Source organism: Seriola aureovittata, chromosome 2 (genome assembly GCF_021018895.1).
Source record: "Seriola aureovittata isolate HTS-2021-v1 ecotype China chromosome 2, ASM2101889v1, whole genome shotgun sequence".
NCBI classification, from domain to species: domain Eukaryota; kingdom Metazoa; phylum Chordata; class Actinopteri; order Carangiformes; family Carangidae; genus Seriola; species Seriola aureovittata.
This window is the reverse complement of record NC_079365.1, coordinates 10,424,434-10,450,520: the sequence shown is the minus strand read 5'-3', so window position 1 is coordinate 10,450,520 and position 26,087 is coordinate 10,424,434. Positions and strand designations below refer to the sequence as shown.

The 26,087-nt window shown below is 40.6% G+C and overlaps 2 protein-coding genes and 1 pseudogene across 8 annotated transcripts in view; all 3 read right to left on the bottom strand.

Moving 5' to 3' along the window:
* The window catches only part of cita (citron rho-interacting serine/threonine kinase a), a 36,242-nt gene extending 33,120 nt beyond the window's left edge, over positions 1 to 3,122 (bottom strand). For all 7 annotated transcript variants that reach the window (XM_056404134.1, XM_056404157.1, XM_056404150.1 and 4 more), the window contains exons 1-5: positions 3,012 to 3,122; positions 2,679 to 2,801; positions 2,400 to 2,541; positions 1,743 to 1,918; positions 499 to 600 (exon numbers count right to left, since the gene is read on the bottom strand). In XM_056404134.1, coding sequence (XP_056260109.1) covers positions 499 to 600; positions 1,743 to 1,918; positions 2,400 to 2,541; positions 2,679 to 2,780 — 522 coding nt within the window. In that variant the 5' untranslated portion in view covers positions 2,781 to 2,801; positions 3,012 to 3,122. The remainder of the gene's footprint in view (positions 1 to 498; positions 601 to 1,742; positions 1,919 to 2,399; positions 2,542 to 2,678; positions 2,802 to 3,011) is intronic.
* A 1,023-nt stretch (positions 3,123 to 4,145) lies between these two features.
* Positions 4,146 to 6,432, bottom strand: LOC130185184 (beta-crystallin B3-like; annotated as a pseudogene).
* Positions 6,433 to 6,594: 162 nt separating this feature from the next.
* On the bottom strand, positions 6,595 to 25,538 carry LOC130182716 (trichohyalin-like). The gene is made up of 10 exons (XM_056397835.1): positions 25,464 to 25,538; positions 21,847 to 22,866; positions 17,661 to 19,917; positions 10,531 to 10,643; positions 9,739 to 9,835; positions 9,376 to 9,520; positions 9,130 to 9,266; positions 8,837 to 9,036; positions 8,619 to 8,704; positions 6,595 to 7,556 (listed from the first exon to the last, which is right to left on the bottom strand). The coding sequence occupies exons 2-9, from the start codon at positions 22,854 to 22,856 to the stop codon at positions 8,629 to 8,631; spliced, it is 4,035 nt and encodes a 1,344-aa protein (XP_056253810.1). The 5' UTR covers positions 22,857 to 22,866; positions 25,464 to 25,538; the 3' UTR covers positions 6,595 to 7,556; positions 8,619 to 8,628.
* Between the last annotated feature and the right edge of the window lie 549 nt (positions 25,539 to 26,087).

The window sequence follows — 26,087 nt, the reverse complement described above, 5'->3', positions numbered from 1 at the left end:
AACTCCTTTTAATATAAGTTACCCTCTTTGGAGAGAAACCAAACCTAGACAGTGATATCACATGATATTTGTTCGACTTTGATTTGTTGAACACATTGTGTGTAAATTGAATAACTCCAGAACATTTTTTTCAGTGGACTAGGTACCACTGTACCCCCACATGGTTTAGTTTAGGGCAAGAAATATACTCAGACATCATATAAAAATGCAGTTAAAACTGCCTCTTTTGTAACAATGGCTGAGTGGTACTAAAGTGTATCTCAGTTAGCGTACTTAAATAAAGAGGCTACCTCTAGGCATATACTATATCAAAAAAGCCCGCCCTGTACTATGACTGTAGGCAATACAACTACATATACCACTTGACCCAGCTAGCACTACATATTAATTACCTGCCTCTATTATAGAACAACTGGGAGAGGATTTAACTAGGACAAATTCTGTAACGTAAAAATTTCAGTCCATCCTCAACATCAGAAAAAAACCCAGCAGTCTTACCAGGTAGACATGTTCTTTATCCTGGAAGGCATATAGAAGCTGTGGTATCCAGGGACTGCTGTTTAGGGCCAGGATCCTCCGCTCCTCTTCATGAAAAACCACCTGAGGAGAATTGCAAAGGTAATCAGCATATATACATTAAATAAATGCACAACAGAATTGCGTGATCGTGAGATCAATCTCAAACATTAAGAGGGTAACACCTTCAGGGCGTCACTGGGGTTTATATGTAGTCAAGCTTTCTGTGTTTTATTTAGTTAATTCAAAGGAGATCTTAGCAAACCTTTCAACATCAGTCAAAGTCAACATGAACTTTATTGTCAGTCAGATCATACAACAGAAAAGCACAGCAGAAGCAAATTGCGTTTCTCCTAGCTCAATATGCAGTAATATAAAAAAAAAATGTATAGATATACAAACATAAATAGACATAATGGACATAATGACTACTACAACATGCCATATTATCACATAAGCCCTCCTTTCCTAGTTTCAGTTCTTGATGCTTGTTTTGTTTTTTGTTTGTTTTAAGTGGGATGTAATTTAAATTATGCAAAGTAGTCACAGGTGGCAGGAGCAAAATGTTTCTTGTTCATACAAGTTGTTCATTGTATTGCTCACTTCAGATCCCTTCCTGTCACAGCTCATGTACTATTCTGAATGAGATCTGTTTTATTAGTCACATGCCAGAGAGCACAGCTGTGAAATAATGTACCCACATTTTGTTTTGTTGTATTCAACCTTGCAGCGCCCCCCAGTGGAGGCTTTTGTGATTCCAACTTTGAACCACAAAATAGATAAATACACAGCACAAAGCTTGCAGGCAGGATAGCAAAAATGAAAAAACAACACTTATGTAAAACATTCTTAGTCCTACAGACATACTATTTTGGGAATAAATGCAAAGCAGTAGCATTGTTTTCCTCTTATTCATCTTACTCTTCTTATTATTCATGTTTATTTTGTTATATACAACACAGTTTATGGTTAACATTTGTCAGTGCTCTGTGTTAATTTCAAATGTTTACGTAAAATACGTTTGAAGTAATTAATGAAACTTTAGATTTTGTATCTCTAAACATAAATCTATCAGCACCATAAACGTCTTAAACTCAAGGTACTAGTTGAAAACCCAAAACACTCAAAATTGCATGTAAAAGCCAAATGATCATTGTAACCAAGAAAAATGTTTTTTTTAAGCCTGTTGAAGTGTTTCACCACACTAAAATGAATATTGATCTTACATTTTCTTGAGTGCGTAAAACTGTCTTGTCCATGACTTTCAGTGCACAAATATCTCCAGTGGCCTTCTCTCGGACAACTTGGACTTGAGCAAAGCGACCACGTCCCACCACTGCACGCAGTTCGAAGTCATGAGCCCCAGGCTGCAGAGCCCTCAGCTCTGAGACCACTTCAGAAACTGTTTCACAAACACAAACAAAACACACAGAAGTTCTACAACCACAGTTTCTGAGAAATTAAGTTAAAACACAACAAATACAACACATTATGCCGAATATTTGAAGTCTATCTGGCAAGTATTGAGAAAGATATGGTCTGTACACCTTCACTGATAGTTATAGTTTATATTTGTAAATTGTGGACTATGCATTTTAGTGGTCACTAATGAGTATCCTACACAACCAAACAAATAAACACATACTCAAAGTGAATTTACACTGTAAAAAAACTAAACTAGAAATAGAAGAAAAATATTATGTTCTTCAAAAACAACAACAGTAAAATAGCTAGCCATTTACTGTGAATAGGGATAGTCTGAAAAGTTGAGCCACTTGGATGAACTGATAAAATATCGCACTTTCAACTAGTGTAACTGGAAAAAACACTGGACTGATAAACAAAAATAGTAAATTCTTTATATGTGTAAAATATATGCTTACACTTGTTGACAAAGTTTGCCACATGGTGTATCCTCATAAGCTCTGGGGAGGTGCACTCTTGGTAGAGAAGCAGCAGAGCCTCCAGAAACTGTTCCCGAGCCAAAGTGCATCCTCCCTGCTGCCCACACAGGCTGGCTCGTCCCTGGGGACAGCACATGAACACAGGAAAAGGAAGTCAGCTACCTAACAGTTACTGCGGTTGATTTTAAACAGTATAAAGCAGTTGAGACCTAATATTTGCTCAATTAATGGCATTGGGGCACCCAAGCCATACTTTACCTGAAACACCTGGTTGAGCCGCAAGCTGCGGCTGGCGATGGGGTCCGTGGAGGAAGGCAGCGTTTTCAGGCTTCCCTGACTCGCGTATTTGAATTTCAACATGGCTGCTTAACAACAAATAACCTGAAAAACATATTTGGTCGAAGTGAATGGACGTCTGTATCGGCCAAACAAAAGATTGAAGTGGAGTGACAAATGTCAACAATGCGTCTCTTTAGCATGCTAAACTGACGTTGGCTAACGTCTGTTTGCTGACGTCGCTAAATACCCAGACAAACAACGTTAACAAGACAAACATACATGTCCTTAACAGAGTGCCGTGAGAATACTCACCGGAGTGCCATGCAGGTAGATAAAATATTCTCTTTAATTTAGACTAAACATTGATGAGCTAAGAGGAACACACTGTTTTCCTTTTTCCGGTCAACTTTCAAATTTTGCGCGTTCATCGCCCAACCCTCGAGCCTTCTGAATGAAGGTGGCGTCTGATTGGATGCTTAGATTTTTTTATGGGCGGGTCTGAGTGTTGTTTTAACCAATGGCAGACGGTTTTCCCCTGTCATTCATCACATCAATCAGGGGTTCTCCTGAAAGCCTCTTGCATAAAGAAATTGAAACATTTGTTATTTGCAGTAAACACATACGGAAAAATTAAAATATGAGAAAAAAGAGATATAACAAAGTCTATGTAATTAGAATTAGAAAATGATGAATTAAAGTAAACTAATAATTTGACATATATTGTTGCTGTTAACAAAAATACATTGTCCACCAATTTTTTTCTTTGGATGAAACAGGCCTAACTGTTGTGTGTTCCAGTCATTTAGTGTTGTGGTCCCATAAAGCTTGCAGACTGAAAATACATTAAAAATAAAAAAGAATTGCCAAAGCAGCAGAGGCTGAGATATCCTACATGTAATATTGAGACTTTCATGCTTTAGCATGGGTCAAGCTCCTAACTGGATCCTACATTTCCCATAATTCAACCAGAAGCCTCATTTTGTTTGACTCTCTCTGCTTTTCAAAATCTCACATCTTTTAAAAACCACACCCAGTTTGAAATAGGCTTTCTGTTATAAATTAGTAGTCTCAAATTCAAGCCAAGATACTCCTGATGACAGGGTCACAGAAAACACTACGCTACTTTCCCACAGGTTGAGTGGTCGCCTACTCCTCGTGGCAAGTAAACTGACCTACAGTGTTTGGTTAAAATTTGTCCTCCTTAACAATACCATTGTTAAGTCAATCTTTTTACAGTTATTTTCCAGTTTAGATTATCAATGTTGCTTCTTAATGGCTTTATAGTGACTAGCACAATACTACAATACCCTTAACCTCACACATTTTAGTTTTTTTTTTTGTGCATAATAGATAAGATGCAATAAATTTCAGACTACCAAAATCAGGACCAAAACTTTTTTATTTCCAACAGAAATACATGTTTCATTGTCTGTTCCAGTTTTCCAAAATTGCATGGTCAGATAGCCTAAACTAACAGGGGGTCTGTTGGAGAGACTGGGTCCTGGCTGGCCTGGCCTTCATCTTGCCCCAGTTGCTGTAGGAGGTGCTGGAGGTGTGGCGTTAAGATTGGGGTTGAGTTTGGGATTTGGGGTTGGGAGCGGGAGTAGGGTTAGGGTTAGGGTTAGGGATGGGGTTGGGATCGGGAGTGGGGTTGGGAGGTGTAGGGGCAGGGGCAGGGGCAATATAGCACCCTTTCTTGTGCCACTGCATGTCCCGCACACGTCGGACGGACTGGATCTGAGGTGCAGTGGCTCCCCAATCATTCCAGTGCTTGAAGTCTCCATGCTCAAACACATACTGGCTCCCTCTGTAGCCTGGATACATGTATCCCACCCACCTTCAGAGGGAAGAGAGAGAGTAGAATATCACATACGTGGGACAGTGAACTGGGCCACATTATAACAGGATGCTTATTTAAAAAAATACACACCCATTACATTATCTTAAAAAAACCTAGTAGCTATAAATAGCATTGATCAATGGGAAGGTTACAGCTTACGTTCCACTAATAGCCTTAGCACTGGCCACGCGGTCCTGGAAACCATGAGCCCAGAGACTGGGGACATCATCATCAACAATCTCCATCTTTCTGCCTTCAAAGCCTGCATTCTCAAACAGGTTCAGCTTGTGATCTGCACTGTCCTGTGGAGAAAAAAAACAACAGGTTTGAGCATGTCTGGCAGGAGGTTACATATGCTAATATTACACCCATATTACTGACCACTTTCAGAGGCCTGAATGAGCTCAGGATGTAGATGCTCTGGCAGTTGGTCCAAGTGCTCCAGCGAGGATACTCTCCCTTCTCGAGCACAAATTGCTCTCCTGCAAAACCTGGACGCTCAAACCCTACCCACCTGAGGACACGGAGAGAATACATCACATATAAATGTACACGTTCATCCTAAGCAAACGGAAAGTGCTTGAAAATAGGATGCAGATGTAATAAAAATTGGTGAGACTTCATGAAGGGAGGCTGAATCACTCACGGTCCTGACTCCACAATGACTGAGCCAACTCGCTGTGTCTTCTCCAACACATTTTTACATTCACCAGACAACTCCACCTTCTTTCCACGAAAGTTCTCGAACTCAAAAACTGCCAACTGCAAGACAGGAACAGTTGACAGTGATCAGCAAAGTCTCAGTTCCACGGTGATCCTGACCATTTTTATTTTATTCAATACCCTTCTTTCTGTGTATATGTTATGTAAAGTCAATAGAAAAGTTGCTTCATAATAAATACCTTGTATGTGGCTCCAGCTCCTCCCTGGCCCTTCTCTGCAGGCAGCTGGTCTGGGGTTCCCTGCTGTTCCGTCATTTTACCCTTACAAAGCACAGCATTACATTGTTTAGTGATTTTGTGAAAATAAAAGAAGAAAATTGTGTCTCCTGTAACACTGGAAAAATTGTATAAATTAATACATGGTCATAGGTAGGACTTTAAACTGCTGCAGAGACAAAAAAAATTCCTTTTTTATAGAGCTGCTTGGTTCTGATCTATTTGCTAACAAATCAAATATATCAACAAGACATTTGCATATTTAATTTTACTCAAATCCTAGTTGTGCCAGTTTTATACAAAACAATAAGACATCAACAGTGCACGCACAAAATGCTACTTAAGAAAGCAAGCATAAAGGAGAAGGAATAGGAAGAGTGTAAAAGAGAAACACCTGTCAGGGAGAGGGATGATCTTTTTTTTTCTTTTACCTGGATGGCTTGTGCTTCACTTCACCACGTACAAGCCACACTCTCCGTCTTTCCTCTTTCTTTTCTCTCTCTTTTCTGTCTGTCTCAGTGTGAGGGTGTGTGTGGGTGTGGAGGCCTGGCGAGCGGGTCGGTGGAGGCCAGTTGGGGGTATTTATGGTTTATTTCTGGCCACAGCAGCAAAAAGCCTGTTGATGCAGCAAGTCTGTCGCATCCATTGTGTCCATCACACTGCTTCTCAATAGGCTTGCCCCTCTGTCCCTGGCACACTGGCAAACGCTGCCCAGCTCTGCCCATGCTGCCATCCTGACCATGATCCTATAGTGGGCACACGCACTGACTGCCAGCCAAGAGAATGAACAGAGATCAGTCTCACTCAGCACTATCAGCCCCACCCAGCTATCTTGCTCTCCACTCTCCTGTCTTCTACCTGTTTCTTTATCTTTCTCTTCATCCAGCATCCAAAATGCTGCATCAGACTTTCTTGCTTTCTGGTGGTGGCATCCACCAAAATACTTGTATTAATATAATTTCCATGTCTGGATTCCTTGGCTTGATTTCCCTGAGCACATGAATTACTTTTGACTTGACCAAAAACTGTGATGGGAGTGGAAAAGGCAATTTATCAAACACAAATGAGACTGTAGATTTTATTTTGTTTCCCCATAAAAAATACAAACTCCACTGCATTTCATAGAAAACTTTTTAATAAATTTCCCTCAATTTCCTCTTATCATACAGTATGTTGACCATAAATGATTACAGCATTGATGACAGTCAATCAAAAACATTAAAAAGGCACTGAAAAAGAATCTCAAGCAGACAAATGCATTTTTTCTGGATTAAAGATTTTACAAAACATTCTTTCCTGATTCTGTTATAGCATGCCAAAGAGTTCCTCCCATCTGACTGTTGACGGTCTGACCAGCTTCTGGGTGTTTTAATAAAACCAGGGACTGCATCTTTACATTTTGTGGAACCTTATTTTAAAGAGAAGAGAGGCATTCATGTTGTTGACTGAACAAATTCCCCTGACCCCGTTACTACAGTTATGTACGTGATTATTCTATTGCTTGGATGCACTGTATAGAAGGTAATTCTTTATATATATATTTTTTTAAAGTGCTAGGTAGGTTTACTTGAGATCTGTGATTGGTAAAATAATGTAAAAGACATTTTATAAAATTTCAACTAAATACACACAAGGTGCGATCCATTATTTATATTCAGTATTTCCTGTATATACAGTGTAGGTGTGTGTGTGATGGTATATACCCTGTTAAAGACCTAGTGTCATCATTCCCTCTGAGTACATGATGGACTTATACACTGAAACAACAACACAGTGTATGGCTTTGCTCTAAATCATATTGGGGTATTCACCCTCCATTGAGCCTCTGTACAACAGTCGATAAAACATGCACTTGGCATTATTAACACATCAGTCTTGGCACATAGCCTTGGCACTATTTCATTTACAAGATGAAAAGTTCGTGATGGCCTCAGCGAGTTCCACTTCTGCATATACCAGCAAAGGTCCAAAATAAGGCACTCAAAGTGCAAAATGGTTCAATCATGGCAAGGTGTCTGTCAGCAGCAGCAGCAACTGAGATGGATTGATTGTTGTTCAACAACAACGACACAGTGTCTCCTGCAGGCAACAAAAGATTCAGGTTCAGAACAAAATTTCAAACCAATAAAAACATCTTATAACATCTTATCTATATATACACTTATTTATGTAATATATTTAGGATTTATCACACAACATTTGTTAGATATGTTTCCATGCTATCGTGAGTGCATTCATTTTTAGCATAGATTTTTAGCAAAAGTTTTACTTAAACCCATAACCTTGTTACGAGGGCATCCACTTTTTTTCACTAAGCTACACATAACCAAAACGGTGAAGTCAAGATCCAAATACGACCGCGAGCAGCAATTGAACAGGCAAGTAGCAAAGCATCAAGTAGAGCAAAGTACATTACATACAAGTACAAAGGACATTTTACCAGCTGTACAGAAATGACAGGAGACAGTGTTGGAGAGATATGGACCATTTCCTGTTTTTGTCTCTGCTGTCAGTTTAGTCACAGTCTGTATTAAAGAACACAACGGTTTCTGACAGCACTGCAGAAAAGTTTAAACCATTCACTCTCTATTATTGCAAACCTATTCAGCTGTCTTGAATTATGACTCACAAGCAAATTAGTCTCTTTAAATAATGCCTTCACTCCTACAGTAATTCATTTTATACGCTAAATGTCAGAACCTTCATGCTCAATGCTCATCTATGGCTGATCCTGTTAAGTCCTATAATGCTCTACATATTACAAGCAATTCTCTGTTTTTTAACCACCAATTCGCTTGTTACAAATATCAGTATTACATGTCTACTGGCATTTGATAAATAAGGGAAGTCATCCAAAAGATGCTTCTTTTTTTTCCACATACGATGACGACTGGATCAACTTTGTGTGAGACAAAGCTGAAAATGTTGACAAACTCAGAATGCTGGTGAAATGAAAAAAAAGAAAGAAGGATATGTTGATACATATTCAAACAAATGCAAAAAATAACGAAACTTTCCATTTCTATAGGAAAAAAAACCTCTTTATAGCAAGAAGTTATCATTTTAAGTTTTTTATTTTATTATGTAACATAGAGCCTGTGTCTTTGGTATTTTAATTAGCACCGCATCCATATTATTTACCTGTGTCTGGTTAAGCCTCGCTGCCATGCTGACTCAGACGCTTCTTAGACTTCAGTTCTTTCAGCCAAGCAGGAGAAGAGTTGGCACTGAATGACACAGAATCACAGTTCAGAATAGTGTCATAATTAAAGCACACAGCAATTTTTTTAATATATTAATCCCTTCATTTGATATTATATCATATTTTTTTGAAGTGTGCTGTCATTCTCTGCTCTTACCCTTTGTCTGTGCTGCCTAAGGGTGGCAGCACCCGTGCAGCCCCCGCGAGATGAGCGGCAGAGCGAGGAGAGTGGGAAAGTTGTGAGGGTGACGGTGCCTTTTCCTCACGTTGACTTGCCTTCTCTTCCCTTCCCTTGTCCTCTCCTGTTTCCTCTCCTCCATCAGCTCCTCCTCCACCTGTTCTCCGTTTTAGTTGAGCCTTGGGGAGCAAGTCAAGTACACTTTACTTTGAAATGCTGCCCTTTTATATCAGTTATGTCAAAACCTGGAAACATATTATACTGAAGCTTACAATCAAGGCTGCAGGGTTCAGACCAGGGAACAAGGGGACTCTTTGTGAGGCGGGAGGAGGAGAGCAGACTATCTTTGTTTTTGGCTGTTCCTCATCAGAATCTGACTCCCTTTGCGTGGAAGATGCTTTCTTTCCATCTAAAACCACAACCATAGAGTCAGAACTGGCAGTGAACCAACACTTTAACACTTGTATATGACTTGTTTACTATGAATTAAAAGAATCACTGAGCGTCAATGTAATAACCTGCTGAGTCACAAGCCCTCCAGTCCGGGCTTTCCCTCTGAGTCGACCCTGCACGGAGCGAGCGTGACGGACGAGTTCGGATTCGCCTCTTACCAACATCTGCCTTGGATCTCTGTGCACTGGTGTCAAGCAGAGGAGTGGAGCTCTGTGCACAGACACAGACACACACTCACACACATAATCTAGCAGGCAATGAACAGATTACATCACACAATAATAATACAGATATAGGAGTGCATATTTTCCCGGGTGGGTATGCAAAGTAAAAATCAAATTACATTTTAAAGTACATTTTAATATTTGTGGCAGATAATCCACAAATTAACTGTCACCCTTCATGAAGTTCAACAAAGAGTCACCCACCTCAGGGAAAGAAGCCAACACTGGCTCACTCTGAAAATCAGTGCTATCAACATCTTGAGACGAGACTTCAGGAACTTGGTCAGGGATGTGCTTTGGGCTGAAGAGAGAGAAGGTTTTTTTAGAATCACAGGGTGAGAAGAGAAGACACATTATAATTACTGAGATGCTTTCATTTCAGTTTTTTTCTCAGTAATTTTAGTCCATTTTCAACAAGTCTTACACTTCTGGGTTTGGGTGTTGTGCTCTAGTAACCACAAGGGGGCACAAGGAGTTCAACTCTTGAAAGCACTTGCAAGCTTATTTTGTGTGTTTTTTAATGTGCAGCTGCTTTTGATTTTGCTGTCACAGGATTTATGTTTCAAAAACAGAAATTGCATGTTTCTTTAGGTTGAGTACTTAAATTTCTTCATTGCAAAGTCCAAATCACACACGGAAAAAAAAAAAATGGAAACAGAAAAATAACTTTGGTTTCAAAATCACCTTGGGTTATTTTTAAATGCTCCACTGGCCTTCCAACCTGCACCTTGAGGCTACGTACTTCAACACTTCAAAGTCAGATAGCTATGGGGCTTCTATTTTTCAGGTGTACTCAGTTAGAATCAAATCACTTCAATGTGGAGCCACACCTTCAACACAGGACACAAAGATTGACACTTAAACCTGTTTAGTCCTGTCTGTCTCCATCGGTGTAGATGAAGGAAATGAAGCCACTTAAAGATACAACACGGATGTCAGCCTGTAGTCCACAGTAAGTGGGCTTTGTATTGTGTTATAATGCAATCCCTCTCCTACCTGTCACTGTCAGATGTCTGTTCACGGCCCCCATTCTGCTGGCCTGGCTCACTGTCTGTCAAAGCATCAGTGTCTTTGTCTTCTCCGTTTAAAAAGTAACTTTTAACCTGTGTCTGAGAGATAGAATTAAATTAAATTAAGCATGAACAAGAAAACATACAACAGAGCCGGAGAAAACTTAAAGGAAGGTTTTGATATTGGGATATAATTTGCTGAACTTTGATTCCACCTCTGTTTGGATCTACCGCTTCATCATATAAAACCAAATGATGTTAAGTGCTCCTCTTTGTTGTGTAAATTTGCATATTAGAACTTCACATTGTGGAACTGAGGCAGAGGAGAAAATGGACTTTGTGCTGAGCCAAGATCACTAACTACAGAGGGAGAGAGGACTAAGGACCAGCCAAGCATGCGTCTTTTAATGAGCCGGTCACAGAGGCTGGGCTGTCCTCAATAAACACCGCGAGCGTGTGTATGCACGTGCACACACTGGCGTACACACCTATATGCGTACACACAGACACACCGAACACACTCATGCCGTCACGCCCACATGCTGGAATGCATGGGTGCACATACACAGATACAGACACACACATGCAAACAAATTCCAAACAAAAGCAACTACTGTGCACCTCCTCACAAACATTCCTTTAAGCTCTCTTCACATTTTATCAAGGGGCACATCCCAGTGTTGTGTAGTCTAATATTGTCACCTGGATACAGAACAAAAGTCGAGTAAACACCCCAGCCCTCCATATGATTTCATGCCCATTCCATCTCCTTCCTGAGTCCATTTATTACTCAGGACTCAAAGAGCAGCTTCATTTGCACAATGCCTGTTATCTGGCAACATCACAGCATGAATGAATAGGCTTCTAGTGATTTTCCTATAACCACAGACTGAGTTCAGATGCAGAGGAAAACAAAGTCTGGTCTAACAGAGACACAATCTACAGAGGAACAATTCCACCACCATGCATGTCCTACCTTTATTGTGGAAGCAGCCTCTGCAGCTCATACTGTTTTTAACATAGTTGACTTAGATAATTTTTTCAGTACAGCATGTGACTTGATTACCTCCCTTTCATACTAAAATAACTCCTGTTTGGCAATGGTGCAAGTATGTAGTATGCAACAATGACTAATGAAACAATAGGCAAATGTATCTCAGACATGCAGATAAAAGTCAAACAGTCAATCCCTGTCCTATGTTTGAGAAAACACAGAGAAGATGCTTTGTTTGTATCCACCTGACAAATTTAAATCCATAATCTTTCCCCCTTTTAGGTCTGTTTTGGCCTCTACCAACTCCTGATGAAAATATTTGGCTTTTTAAGCCACTAAATGCTCCACTATGTTCACCAGATGGTTACTAACTTTGTCTGTCTGTTATTTGGTGCTGGTTCGGGAGAGTAGAGTGGACTTATCAGAGCTTTTTCACCAAAGACATCTGCCTTCTGTGGCTGGAAACAAAGCTGAGGAATGTGAGACTGAAACAAAACAGTTAAGTTGCGTTAAACCAAAACAACAAGCTGAAAGATGCTTAGATCCTTTGTAAAGCTGAGGGGGCCTGTGATGAAGCCTGTTGGTTTGACACTATGAGTGGCACCATTCACATGACACATGGTCATTGTCAATATGAAAATATCTGTTCATGCAGCTTTAATCTACATGAGCATAGAAATTCAGAGATAGTACATACACACACTATGGAAACTCTACCGAGGCATACTGTTAGATTCCTTAAGTATTCTCCTACTAATAACTGAACATTTTGGACAAAAACGTCCACACAAGTGAAGAGACAAGTATCAGGTAAAACTTCACTGCGCTTGTAGGCTCAAGAAACCCGCGTATGTGTGAGAGGGCCAATACAGTATGTGCTCACGAGGGCGGAGGATGTACAAGTCAAGACAGAGTTGGCTTCATTATAGTTTACCTGCATCACATTTTTGTCACGGCCAATGGAATGTGTAAGGGAGCCTGTTTACGATGCAGAGGAGAGGACAACATCCGATAGACGCCACAAGCACAACTAACCGAGACTCTAATCCAGGATGATAGACGAGGACTGTCGACAAAACATCACCTCTAATAAAGGGAAGTGATGGATCATCTAATTAAGCGTGGACATAGCCTGCAGGTTATTGTCTCTCTTTTTATGCCCTTGTGTCTCCTGTGCATACACACCCATTCACACTCACATGCATGCTACAACCACAGTTAACACTTGAAAAATACTCAAATTCAGAGAGAGATATGTCTTAATCCTATTCATTAAGAGTAATATATTACGATGTAAAAATATAATATACTAAAATGCAAGATTATAATCCAATGTAATGGGCACTCTTGCAATGATATATAGTGGGATAAAAATATCAATTTCTACCATGTTAAAACGTCAACAGCCATGACTAAGTGAAATTAAACGTGAGCAGCATGAACAACAGGCAGATGCAGATACAGAGGGCGCAGACATAAACAACCATACTTGGATAAACCTTGTCTAAGTGTGTCACACTTTGTTACAGCCCTCTGCTTTATCTCTGACACACAACATAGACAAAGAGGGAAAGGGCATGCATGTGCACTGATAAAACACTACATTCGGACAACTTTATCAGATAACTCTGTCCTTCCGGAAAACAGACAGCCTCTGCCTACTGCACTCCCTCTTCACATTTGCATGTTCATCTGTTGACACATGGGTGTGGAGAAATATTGCACTCAGGAATTAGTCACATGGGTTACATGGAGCTTTGGACCAAATTGTAACAAGCGCCTAATCTTGTGTATGACTACTCTGTTCATTTAGCATTGTACCTAATGCCAATGAAAATGAGCAAGCCAAGCCTTTATAATAAAATGTGATTTTCATTTAACAATAGTGCAGAACATTGAAGAGCATTCATTGCCATCTACTGGGTTAATGTATCAGCTCTTACAGAGCGGGTTCCAGTGGCTCTCCTTTGTAGAGTTTGCCGACTTCTGGTGGAGAAGCGGCGCAGGGATCTCCTGCTACGTCTGGCGAAGCTACGAAGCGGTGTCATGGCTCTCTGAAACCTTCCTCCTCCATCTTCACGTTCTTCTTCTTCTTCTTGTTCTTCATTCTCTTCTCCCTCCTCCTGCTTCTCTTCTGCAGGGCCCCACACCAGCTCCAGAGCGTCTTGCAAGGAGCGCCGTACGCTGCCCACCCAGCCTGCCACCTGCAGCTGGGCGGCCGACAGTTTCCCTCCGAAATACTGCATGGTTGAAAAACTCACACAGCTGGTTGTCCTGGCACTAGGGTCACCATGGGAACTGGGTCAACAGAGAAATTGAAGTTCAGCCTTATTAGAGATAAAGGGATTTTGTGGGTGATTTAAAAAGCTGGATGTGTGATCTGGCTTTCAGTTGTCATTTTCAGCAAGCGGAAGGTAATTGCAGAAAAAGGCTTCTGGCGTCATACAAAGCGAGATATAGTCCTTTCATCTGAGCAGGGTCCATCCACTCTTTCCATAATTTTATGGCTCAGGTCACACAAACTTCCTGGAACACAGTCTATTATTTGCTGTCAGTGAAGAAGTAAATAGTCAGACCAGCCATGTGTTTGCACTGTGACAACACTACTCCACTGCAGCATTCACAATGATGAATGTGACATCCTAAGAAGCAACGTCCCAGAGAAAGACTTTCCCATCATCACATCACATTATCATCCATTTAAAAGACCCTGACACAAGTCTCAATCAAAAACTTAGTTTTCCTTCAACTCTGGAAGTAAAAAAAAAAAAAAAAATAGGAGAGGAGCTTTCAGTCTTGCAGAAAACTATATTAAGTGTTACCTCTTCTCTCTTTTGCTGAGACTTGCTCTGCCACAGTCAAGCCTGTCTGTTTGTGTATTTACATCCCAGTTCACATCGCGACTCCATTTTCCATTCAGAAAAAAAAGGGAAAAGCAGCGTGGGAAATATCTGCCTCTCCAAACATCCAAAGCCAGGTACAGAGAGGTAGATCACCCCCTTTATCTCCTCTAGACCTGAGTGATTTCAGAGAACGTCACAACAAAGCGGAGGTCTGTGCTCGGATGTGGAAAATCCCGAGGGAATGAAGGTGCGGCAGGTTGGGCCAAGGTGTTTTCTGTACCTCCCTCCACTACTCTCTTCCCGTAGCTAAACGCAGGTAATGAAGGAACCAGGTCTTTGTGAAAGCAGAGGGAAGAGAGGAGAAGAAACAGCAAAACTTTTGGAAAATTCAGAGAAAGTTTTAGCAACAGAGAGCACTAGATAGATAACTGAAAGAATGGAAAGCAGACATGGGCACTATTGCACTTTCTTGTCTTCTTGTCTGTGCTTTAGCCCATCCTCTTTGTGTGTATGTGTGCCAGAAAGTGTGGGGGTGTGTGAGTGTGGGTGTGTGAGTGTGTGTGTGTGTGTGTGTATGTGTGTGTGTAAGTGTGTGTGCATGTGTGCAGGCGGGTGATGGGCTCCCTCTCAAAACGGGGTGGAGAGATTGAGTAGAGAGACAGAGAAAAAGAGCAGATAGAGGCACCATGTATGGTCATTCTGACACGCTTCCCTGTTGGACAGATCCAAATGAGGACATGATGACTACATAGGACCTAGGCCCTACTCACTATAAGATTCATCCATCTGTCTATCTGTCTTTTAGTCCGTAGCCTGAATGAGCGTGCACGGTCGGCTGCACAGCTTGTGTTTTCCCAGTAAACATTTTCCTCAGTCTGCTCTGTCAAACTGAAATGTTTTTATCTGCCACACAACAGTGTCTTTGCGGTGGATGTTTTTTAACTGTATAAAAACAACTAAACCATACTGTTTAGTGTTATAGTGGCCATATTATAGCAGTGTAAGGTGCTATACAGAAACTACAGAAACTTAAGGAAGGAAGCACAAGGAAGTGCAATTTTTAAGAGCAGCAGCACCACTCAGTGGTTAAAACAAGGACATGCCCACACAGACATGACCAATAACATTTCCACACAAATGGCCTAACGTCAGCGAAGTGCTTATGTGCTATGCCCCTCCCTTACAGGAGCACACTGGTTCTGTGGGTTATGGTTTGTTTGCTTAAGTGTGCACACAGCAAACAGAGACACAATATCGCAAAGACGCTCACATACATACATACACATAGTTTAGGGATCCAGAATTCATTGCATGTTCAAACAGGTGCTTAACCGATCTGTCTTGACTGGCAGGGCTACGTCAGCTGTTCATTTACTTTGCTGTACAACCACAACTCTTCACTCTGTTCACCTTGAATTATCTGTGTCGCCTTGTCTCTTTTCAAAATTAAGTGTGATCAAATTTCAGTCATTTTCAGACTGTTAATGTTGCTTTCTGTTCTTGTATATAATGTTTGTTTCATTGTTGTACTTGACATTGTACTTCAAATTGTGTTTACCCATTTGTAGGTTTGTTTTTAGGCTGCAATCTCCACTTCAGCCTCTTACTCTATTTACCATTAAATTTCCCAGTAACATTAGCTGACTATTACACTCCTAACTGATTTGGACCACTTCTTTCAAGCAGTGCAGTGATGACGTTTATTTGTGGATCCACCTAAGAGTTAGTTCAGACACGGTTTGTTGACTGCAGCCTCACTACAACTTCAATGGGTTTTCGAATGTGAACTGACTGAATCAAAAAATAAACTTTGTGTTAGAAACCGCCTTATGCTATTCAAGTGTAGAGTTGTATCATATGAGATAATATGCACAAATAAACAATCAATTTTACATCACAAATGTAATTGGAACTAAAAGAAGTTTAATACTTGATTAATTTGTAAGATAAAAGACACAACATATTAATTAATTAATTAATTAATTTATTAATGAGCTTTGCTAATTAATGAGCTTTACAAGTCCTGGTAGGTGGACTTTGTTACCTTTGGACAGAGCCAGATTAGTTTCCAGTATTTACTCACTTCTTTACTTACCCATAGCTGCTGGAGATAACCCATCCAAGATGCCCATGTGAAATAATTATAATAATAATCCATCCCTTCCATATTTTCTTCTTATATTTTACTACCTCAGCTTGTCTTTTTCCACAGTTTGACGCACAAACAAGAACAGAAATGAAAGTAGCAGTAGAGAATTGTGGGAGGGCAGCAGATAAAGACATAACTTCACTTTCACTTTCTGATTACCAGAACCACCCTCTTAACATAATATATACCACTGGACATAGAGTTCATACAGCTTGATGTACTGTTGCAGATGCCTGGAAGATTCAGAAAATGGATGGACTTTAAATATGGGAATGAATCCCACACTTTCACAAAACTGTACATGTACACTGCGTTCAGATTTTTTCACATTGTGTTATGTTGCAGCCTTAAGCTAAAAGAGGAAGGGAAGGGCTTCACTTTTTTATTTTGGCATTAGGCTTAAAAAAGTGTGAAAAAATTGAAGGGGTCTGAACACTTTACAAATACACTGTATATGAAAGAGGACATGGAAGAGAAATCCACTCTTACTCTCTTTCCTCAACCCTGACATATCATCTTCAGGGGAGTACTACATGAGACCCATGCACTCTCACTGCTGCTTTTTTAATCGTCACACCTCAGAAGTCACGTATCTTACTCTGATGTTTTTTTATTTTGTAAGAAATAAGCTGTCGCTGTCAGCAAGGCCAGATAATACTACTGACACATACACACATACACATATATTTGCTTTTCAGGCCATGCTTGTTTCATTAATCAATGTCACACACACACACACACACACACACACACACACACACACACACACACACACACACATACACACACACAGAACATGCTCTTCCACTGAATCTTAATCAGGCCAAAGCAAGTATGACAAGATATTTTTCCTTGTGCTTGTACTTGTGCAACAGGAATGGCGATCTGTCGGTGCAGGTGAGGTGTGTGTGTGTGTGTGTGTGTGTGTGTGTGTGTGTGTGTGTATGTGTGGTTGCCTGGCTGATATGATTCAATGGTGAAATAATCACATTTACGTGTGCACTCCTGTCTCTGTTCTATCAACCTCACCCTTTTGGTGTCATTCAAGAATCTTTCATATGCTGGTGTCCTCAACAACAAAGTGGTTTACCAATCAAGCTGCATTCCAAGCGAATTCATTTTGTATTTACCTCCTCTTTGTCCTCGTATTCTGCTTCGTCCACCTCTTCCTCCCTCTCCATCTCCTCTTCCTCTTCCCCTACCTCTGTGGAGATCAGCTGTCCCTCCTCTGGCCTCTCCTCCTCCTCCTCCTCCTCCTCCTCCTCCTCTGGACTCTCCGCGGCTGGTGTAGGCTCTGGGCGGTCTGGTACTTTGTTTTCCTGAGACCATACATTCAGGGGCACCAGCAACTCCGCCTCCTCTTTATCCACAGGACTGGTTGCCCAGCTCTGCATGAGCGGACTGGTTTCTGCTTTAGCCTTTGAGCCCCATCTCTTTGGTTTGACTGAAAAATCATCAAAATCCATGTCGATCAGAGACTTTCTGCCGACGGAGAAGTCATCGTAAGCAACTTCTATTGGACTCTCTGAGGGCTCATACGTTTTTGCTGAGAGGGAATGTGGTGTCTGTGGCGCATCTTCAGAGTCAAAGCTGATCAAATTTGACTCAACCTTGTCCCCTGTGCTCTCTCGTTCCCTGTTGGCCAACTCAAGTTCTTTCCTTTCTCTCTCTTCATCCATTCTTAGCTTATCTTCCATTTCTTTTGCTTGCTTTCTTTCCAATTCTTCTTGCATTTTTCTTTCCAGCTCCTCCACTCTCTCTTTTTCTATCTGTCTCTTCCTTTCCTCATGTTCACTAATCAATCTCTCCTCCTCCTCCCTCAGCCTCTGTCTCTCTCTTTCCTCTCTCAGTCTCTCCTCTTTCATCTCCTCCTCCTTCAGTCTCTCTTCTTCTCTCTCCTTCTGATCTTGCTTTATTCTCTCCTCCTTCTGCTTCGCCCTCTCCCTCTCCTCCTCTCTCTGTTTTTCTATTTGCCTTAGTCTTTCCATCTCTTCCTCTTTTTCTTGCATTTCAAGCTCCCTTCTTATCCTCTCCTCCTGTCTCTGCCTTTCCCTCATCTTCTCTTCCTCTTCCAGCCTCCTTTGCTTTTCCCTCTCTCTTTCCTCAGCCTCATCTCTTAATCTTTCTTTCTCCCTCTCCTCTTGTTTGAGTCTTTCCTCTTTCTGCCTTGTCCTCTCTTCGTCCTCCTCTTTCTGTCTCTGCCACATCAACTCCAACTCCTTTTCTCTCTCCCCGTTTTCTTCCTCTGCTCTCAAACTGTCTGTCTGTTTCACCCACTCTCTTTCCCACTCCTCCTCTCTTTGTTTCTCTTTAGTCATTTCCTCCTCTCTCAGTTTCCCTTCAAATCTGTGTTCCTCATGTTCATTAATCAAACTCTCCTCCTCTCTCAGCCTCTGTCTTTCTCTTTCCTCTCTCAGTCTCTCCTCTTTTATCTCCTTTTCTTCTCTCTCCTTCAGATCTTGCTTTAGTCTCTCCTCTTTCTGCTTCGCTCTCTCTCTTTCCTCCTCTCTCTGTCTCTGCCACATCACCTCCATCTGTCTTTCTCTTTCCATTTCTTCTTCTCTGAGCCTTTCCCTTTCCCTTTCCTCTTCTTTTAACCGTTCTCTCTCCCATTCTTCCTTCCGATGTCTCTCCATTTCCTCCTCCTCCAACCTCTCTCTTTCCCTTTCCTCCTCTCTCCGTTTCTCCTCTTCCCTGATCCTAAGCTCTTCCCTCTGCCTGGCCTTTTCTTTCTCCCTTTCTTCCTCTTCTCGCTTATGCTCCTCTTCTAACTTAAGTCTTGCCTGTTTGCTCTCCTCTGCTCTCCGTACTTGTTCAAATTCTAAATGTTTCAGCCGTTCCTCTTCTTGCTTTTGGATCTCATTGTCCTTCTGCTTAAGAATTCCTATTCGCTGGTAGACGGGCAAAGAAACAGAGGTGTCCTTCTCAGCTTTATCCTCAAGTGTCTCTTCTTCCTCTTCTTCTTCCTCTGAGCTGGATTCGGATGCTGAGCCCAGGATCACTGGAGGCCCACCATCATCTCTCTCCACGATACCAAAGCGAACAGAGCGACGTTTCACATTGTCTCTCTTTAGAGCTCTTTCACTTGAAGCTGAGTCTCCCTCATCGCTGGCAGTTTGGGTTGTAGATGGGCTGCGACTGCGTGGTGGGACCTCAACCTCTGTTGATTTGTTTTGCTTGTCCTCTCCCTCTGTTGAGCTATTCAAAGACTCCTTTTCTGTGGGAATATCTCTGGATGTTTCCACTGGGGACTCTGAGGGCACTTCAGCTGGGGAGACCTTTGAACGTGGATCCACAGCCTGTGTAGACGACGTCCCGGTCGCAGGAGGTTCCACATGTGGCGTTTTGGGTATTTTCTCTGCTGCTGGAGCAGTCGCAGGCTCAAAGCTGTAGAAGAATAACAATCATAGTCAATCTATATGAAAAATCTGAGTTTAAGGATCTTGCTAGCTTTAATAGATGTTTCCACTAATAAAGGGCTTAGTCATGTAATTTAAACACAAAGACAAAGGATCATACCATGTCACAATAAAGGATTATTTCAACACCTACAGAAATATGCTCATTAACTTCTGCTCTAAGATTTAGAAAGAAAGACCCATGTCTGTATGTTAAATATGAAGCTACAGCCAGCAGGTTGTTGAACTGTTCCTAAAAATGACCGGTTTGCCCAGATGAGAAAAAACAAACAAACAAACAAACAAAAAAAAAAACACATTCTTACACTAACAACTAGCCATTCTGATTGTTTTAGTTTTATTTTCCAGATCTTGTGAAATTAAAGTGTAACATCTCAGCCTGTACCTCACCATCAGAGATAGATCTCTTTTGTTTTGGTCAGAGCATTCAAATTAGCACTTAAAAAAATTCAAGAGCAGCTTCTCTAAACAGTGTCCCTGTCACTCTGGATGATCCACAGAATGTGCTGTCGACAGTTTTCATAGGATTTATTTCTTGAGTAGAAAGAGCTTCCAGTAAAAACTGTTGACAGCGACTGTTGCTGTTATAGTTTTTAAATGTAGATTTTCAATGTTGGGAGCAACACAAACAAAATTCTATTTACATGTATTGTAGTTGGAGCAACAGCAAAAGTCTCATAGATGGATATCTGAAAAACTTGAAATCATCAAGGACGTATTCAGATCCTTTACTTAAGTCAGAGAAGTAACACTGCATGATAAACATATTGCATTGCACTGAAAAGATTATTTAAGTAAAAGTAAGTAAGCATTGTTAAATAAATGTACTTATATATCAAAAGAAAGACAAAGAGGCAATATCTCACATTTAAGAAGTGGGAAACATCCGGTTCATTTTTGTTTGAAAACATTTAATGATTAATCATCAAAATAGTTGCCGATTAATTTCCTGTTGTTCGACTAATCAGTGAATTGACTACTCGTTGCAGCTCTACAAATTTTAATCACTGGGTGGTTTCAACTATAACAATGCAAACCATTTCTATGTTATTTATAAACTCATAATACACCTTGAATGGAAAATCTTAATCTGTAAAATAATGAATAACTAAAGCTGTCACAAATAAATGTCATAGAGTAAAAAGTACAAAGTCTCCCTCTGAAATGTTAGTTTAGTAAGTAGTAGTATAGTATAATCTAGCAAGAAATGGAAATTAGTTACTTAGTTACATTCCACCACTGCTTGAAATGCAAAAATAAAATTACATGCATGACTACATTCTCGGGGTGACTGAAAAAATAGGTGAACTGACTCTTTAGGTGTCAGGCCAGGTCATGCTGTAGGCTGGACATCTAATCTAAAAACTCACAATCAGAGGTGGCCAGGTTCACACTCTTATCTGAACTTATTTATTTGAGGACTTAAATCAGGCCACAGCTTGATATCGCAAGCAATGTTATTCATTTACCACACCCTTATTACTGTCCGCACACAGAACACACATAAAACAAGAAGGAAAGGAAAGCAGTGCTGGTGACACTCACTCAATCTTTCCTGCCTCAACAGTTCTAGACTTGCGCCACCCTCTCTCCAAGGGAAGCAAACGATGACAACAACATAAAGGAAGCTCCCATCTGCACTGTGGTCTAAATAATATCTAAATATTATACTTCACCTCTGAAAAAGAAGAAGAAATTGAGGCTCACACTAAGCACCAACTGTACCCAGAAAGAAAACGTTACCATTGGCCATTAATAGCCAGTCATAATATGTGCCACTAACCATAAAATAAACTTCTGGCATGGTTGCACTTTGAAGAGAATTTTCTTTTCCTTTTATTCATGTCTGTTCATGTCACCAAACACAGACAGCACAGATGGGAAGAAGCTCACTCACCTCCTAGTGCGAGGTCGGGGTACAACCTGAGGCTTCTTCTCAGTCTTTGGACCCTCAGAACTTGTTTCCGTCGCCCAGTGTTTAATTCGCTCCTTTACACCTCCTGTATTATTTATAATCTCTGGTTCCTCTTTCTTCGTCATGACCTCTGGCCTCAACGAGGAGTCGAACAGAAGACTGATTCTGCGTTTTATGCTTCCCCCTCCGCTATAATCCTCCTTCAGTTGTCCTTCATCATTCTCTCTGTTGGATGGCTGTGTTGTTGTCTGGCTCTGCTCTGGATCGGAGGACACTGGTTTGTTTGAATCATCTTTGGTTTTGCTTGTAGATGCTGTTATGGTGGGCTGGGGAGGCAGGGATAGACCACCCGACTCAAACTTTGAGGTGAGCTCGGTGGGCAGACCCCTCCTGATGCCGGCCCGTCGATATGGTGGATTGGCTGTAGAAGAACTGTCACTCCCTGATTCTTCAAGCTTTTGTATGATTGAAGTCTGGGTTTCATCTTCTTTCTTTTTTCCGTCTTTCTGTTTTGACTTAGTTACAAAATCTGTGGACGCTTTGTGGTTTGTTTGGATGACATCGTCTTTCTGGACTGGCTCGGATTTGGGCGGAGCAGTTTGTGAGGCAGGATCAGATTTTCCTGGAGCTACACTTGAATCAAGGGTCTCTTCTTCATGCGGACTTGCTTTACTTTCTTTGGTAGTTTCTGGTTTATCTTTGGTGTGCACACTTACAGCGCTGGGTTTGGAATCAGAGGTGGTGGTTTGTTGAGGAGGTTTCTGTGTATGGGCGGTCAAAGTTGGTTTTGGGACACCTGTGGCTTCAGATTTTCCAGTCTGGTTTGTTGCTGACTTAACTGTTGTGGTGACCGTCTTTGGAGCATGGATGGAGCGAATAGTGGTGTTCTTCTGCAGGGAGAAGGGCTTGGGAGTGAGCCGAGGTTTGGGAGCCAGAGCCGGCTTTGGTTTTGAGGCGCCTTCAGTCTGGGAAGTCTCAATGGAGCTCTCCATAACTGAGTCGCTGAAAGAGGAGAGGAGGTGTTTACATACAGCAAATTACAAATTTACATTAAAAAAACATTACCACTCTCAGCCGATCCATAGCCAGCTGGATATGTTGTTACAAAGACAACTGGACAAGTCTGGTCAGTCGAGATTTTTGAAAACACATTACCTCTGCAGGAGCAATGAGAAACTAATCAGTTACACTGAACACAAAACAGAAACCTGATTTTTTTATTTTATTTGCTTAATTAGTTTCCTTCTTCAGTTTAGTTTTTAATAACAGATATGTGTTGACAATTAACGCACTATTGTTTTACAGAATTAAACCACTTAAACAACCCGACCAGTTTCTCCCTCCTACTCAAGATGTGATCCTTCACTCTCGCTTTTCTTCAGCCTGTAGTGTAGTGTGTGTTGTAAGTATCCTCTGTGGGGACTCTTGTGGAAGTCCAAAACTTAACTGAACTCAACCTAAATATATATATCTATATATATATATATATATATATATATATATATATATATATATATATATATAGATATATATATACACACACACCATGCTCAATTATGAAGAACGAGGTATTTCTTTAAACCAACGAGCAACAGAGATTATGTTTTATTATGTCAAAAATATTATATCAATACCAGACTGATAATTGCATACTTCATAATGCACCCAACGAGTAAACAGTTGTAGTCACATAATTATTTATAAAGCTGATTATCTTTTTATATTATAGATGAATCTGTTAGTTATTTAACCGACTGATTGCTTGGTCCATAAAAGGTCAGAAAAAAGTAAAAAATACACCCATCATATTTTCTCAAATCTCAAATTGACACATTCAGTCTTGTTTTCTCCAATCATGATTCTAAAACCCAAAGATATCTGGTTTAATATCAACCAACTATTCACATTTGAGCTGGAACCTGTGACTGAATTAAATGATTTATCAGTTATTCGAATAGTTTCAGATTCATTTTCTGTCGCCTGATTTACTTATTAAATGACTAATTATTTCAGTTCTGATTGTTTGATACTACTCAAATCTCTTCAGTATACATTGATAATATATTGTGCATACAAATTGTGATTAGAAAGCAAATTTATAGAAAGTCTGACATTACACTATATCACTTTGATAGTGGAAATTAAACAGTTTTATCATCTTTTGACCACACTCAAGATGGAAAACTACTAAACAGACAGGAGACATGCTGTCAGAGATGATGCAGAACTGATGAGTCAACACACACATCTCCAACATAATCTGCAGCAATGACACAATCACATCAGATCTCCAGTTGAACTGAAACTACTGAGAGATGACCAAGTTGCAACCCTCTGAAGATTATCACGTGAGCATTTTGGTCAGCAGCGCTAATAACTCACTAAAGAAGGGCTAAATGTGCACACCGTGTGAAAAAGATAACAGTAATGCGTCTATATCTGTTACACTCACAGGCATGTCATCTGGTTTGACCTGTAAGACTTTTGCACAAACCGGTAACTCCACACCCCACAATTTAAAGCTGCAACACTCAACGTGTCAAGAGCAAGTGTCGAGTAATATGCTCAATGTGTCACTTTCACATGATCAGTCTACAGCTGGTGTGCATCAACTGTTTTGATGTACAGTCAGAGTGTGCAGTAAGGCAATTCCGGCATGTAATGTGTGTTGTTGTTGTTGTTGTTGTTGTTGTTGTTACCCTTTTTTTGCTTCATTGCTCAAACACCTCTGGGTGTGCATGATATTGTGTAATGCGATCAGATTGGGCTCCTAAAGCTGTGCAACACCACCCATTGAGTTTAAATAATACACCCTTTTTTTGCTTTGGCCTCTTCTTTTCCTTACAGCTAAATTCCTAATAAAAATAAACACTGTCTAGCAGATAAAGCTTCAGCTGATAGATGATTCCTGTTGCGTATTTTTAGGCCACATTCATGCACTACAGGACCCTGCAGCAGCACTTGGCTTGCAGGAGTTTCTTTATCTTTGTTTGCCTTTAGAGCCTGTTACCCTGCCAAGGCTATCGTTACACTCGGTACCTTTCCTTTTGATGTGTACCATATTATTCATTTACTCCACTGAGTGATACTGTGACCTCTTATCAAACACCGCGATGTCAGGATTTGTAGCATACATTAAATGGTGAAATGAACGTTATATTAATGCATGTGTTTCATTACAGGATGTTAATAAGTAACTAATAAACGCGTCAACAGTGAACTCCCAGTCGTTGAACCAGCTGTGTGTCCTCTGAGACTGGACAAAGAAAACTGAGATAAATGAACGTAACTTTATGTTTTATTCAAGCTAGCTTGTAGTCTGGTGAGCGAAACTGTGTCTTTTGTAAGGAGACATGTATGTGGATACTCATATAACAAAATATATATGTTACAAGTAAAGGAAAACATATATCCTAAAAAAAAATGTGCACCTGCTCTAAAAATCAGCATAATGAACTTTCCCATCGGTTAAGATATTTACATTACGCTAGCAGTGTAAAAGTTTAGTTTTTTTTTCTTTTACCTTTTGTCTTCATGCAGTCATAGGGGTTGAGGAAGGAAGGAAGCGGGAAGAAGTTAAAAAAATAAATGTTTCTCACTTATCTGCGACTGTCTCGCCTGCCGGACTATTGTCAGAGTGGTTTTGTTTTTTTTCCGAGTCATTCAAACTAACAAGACGTCAGGCTGAAGCTGCTCCTACACCCAGCAGACACTCCCTCCCTCTGCCCGCCAGCTGCCTCAGGTCTGGCCCACGCTGCTCCGGGGTTAAGTCACACAATGAAACAGGAAGTGTGGTGTATTCACTTCAAAATAAAATCGCAATAATTAAGTGCTCAGCAAATGCATGTGGCATTAATAAGTCCTTTCTAAAGCAATGTTTAGATATATTTTTTAATCACCAAACAAGACCATCACTGAGGAAAGGTTATCTCTGTTGTGCGTCACAGAGTCAAATCTGTGCTGCATTATCAGCCAAAAGATTTGTCACAGACACAAACAGCAAGTGGATTCATTTTAGGCAGAGAAGGGGGGTTGTATTCAGGCCACAGCTGGCCCAATAAGTAAACTAAAGAGCTGATTCCTAAGAGGAACACCCAAATGTTCAGTTTCTGACAACTGCAATCTAAGCACCTGCAGTGTCTCCCATTATTAGTTAATATTAGTAAAGAAAATATGATGAAAGGTGAAGTTAGTTAGTATAATTACAATTAAGTTACCTTACT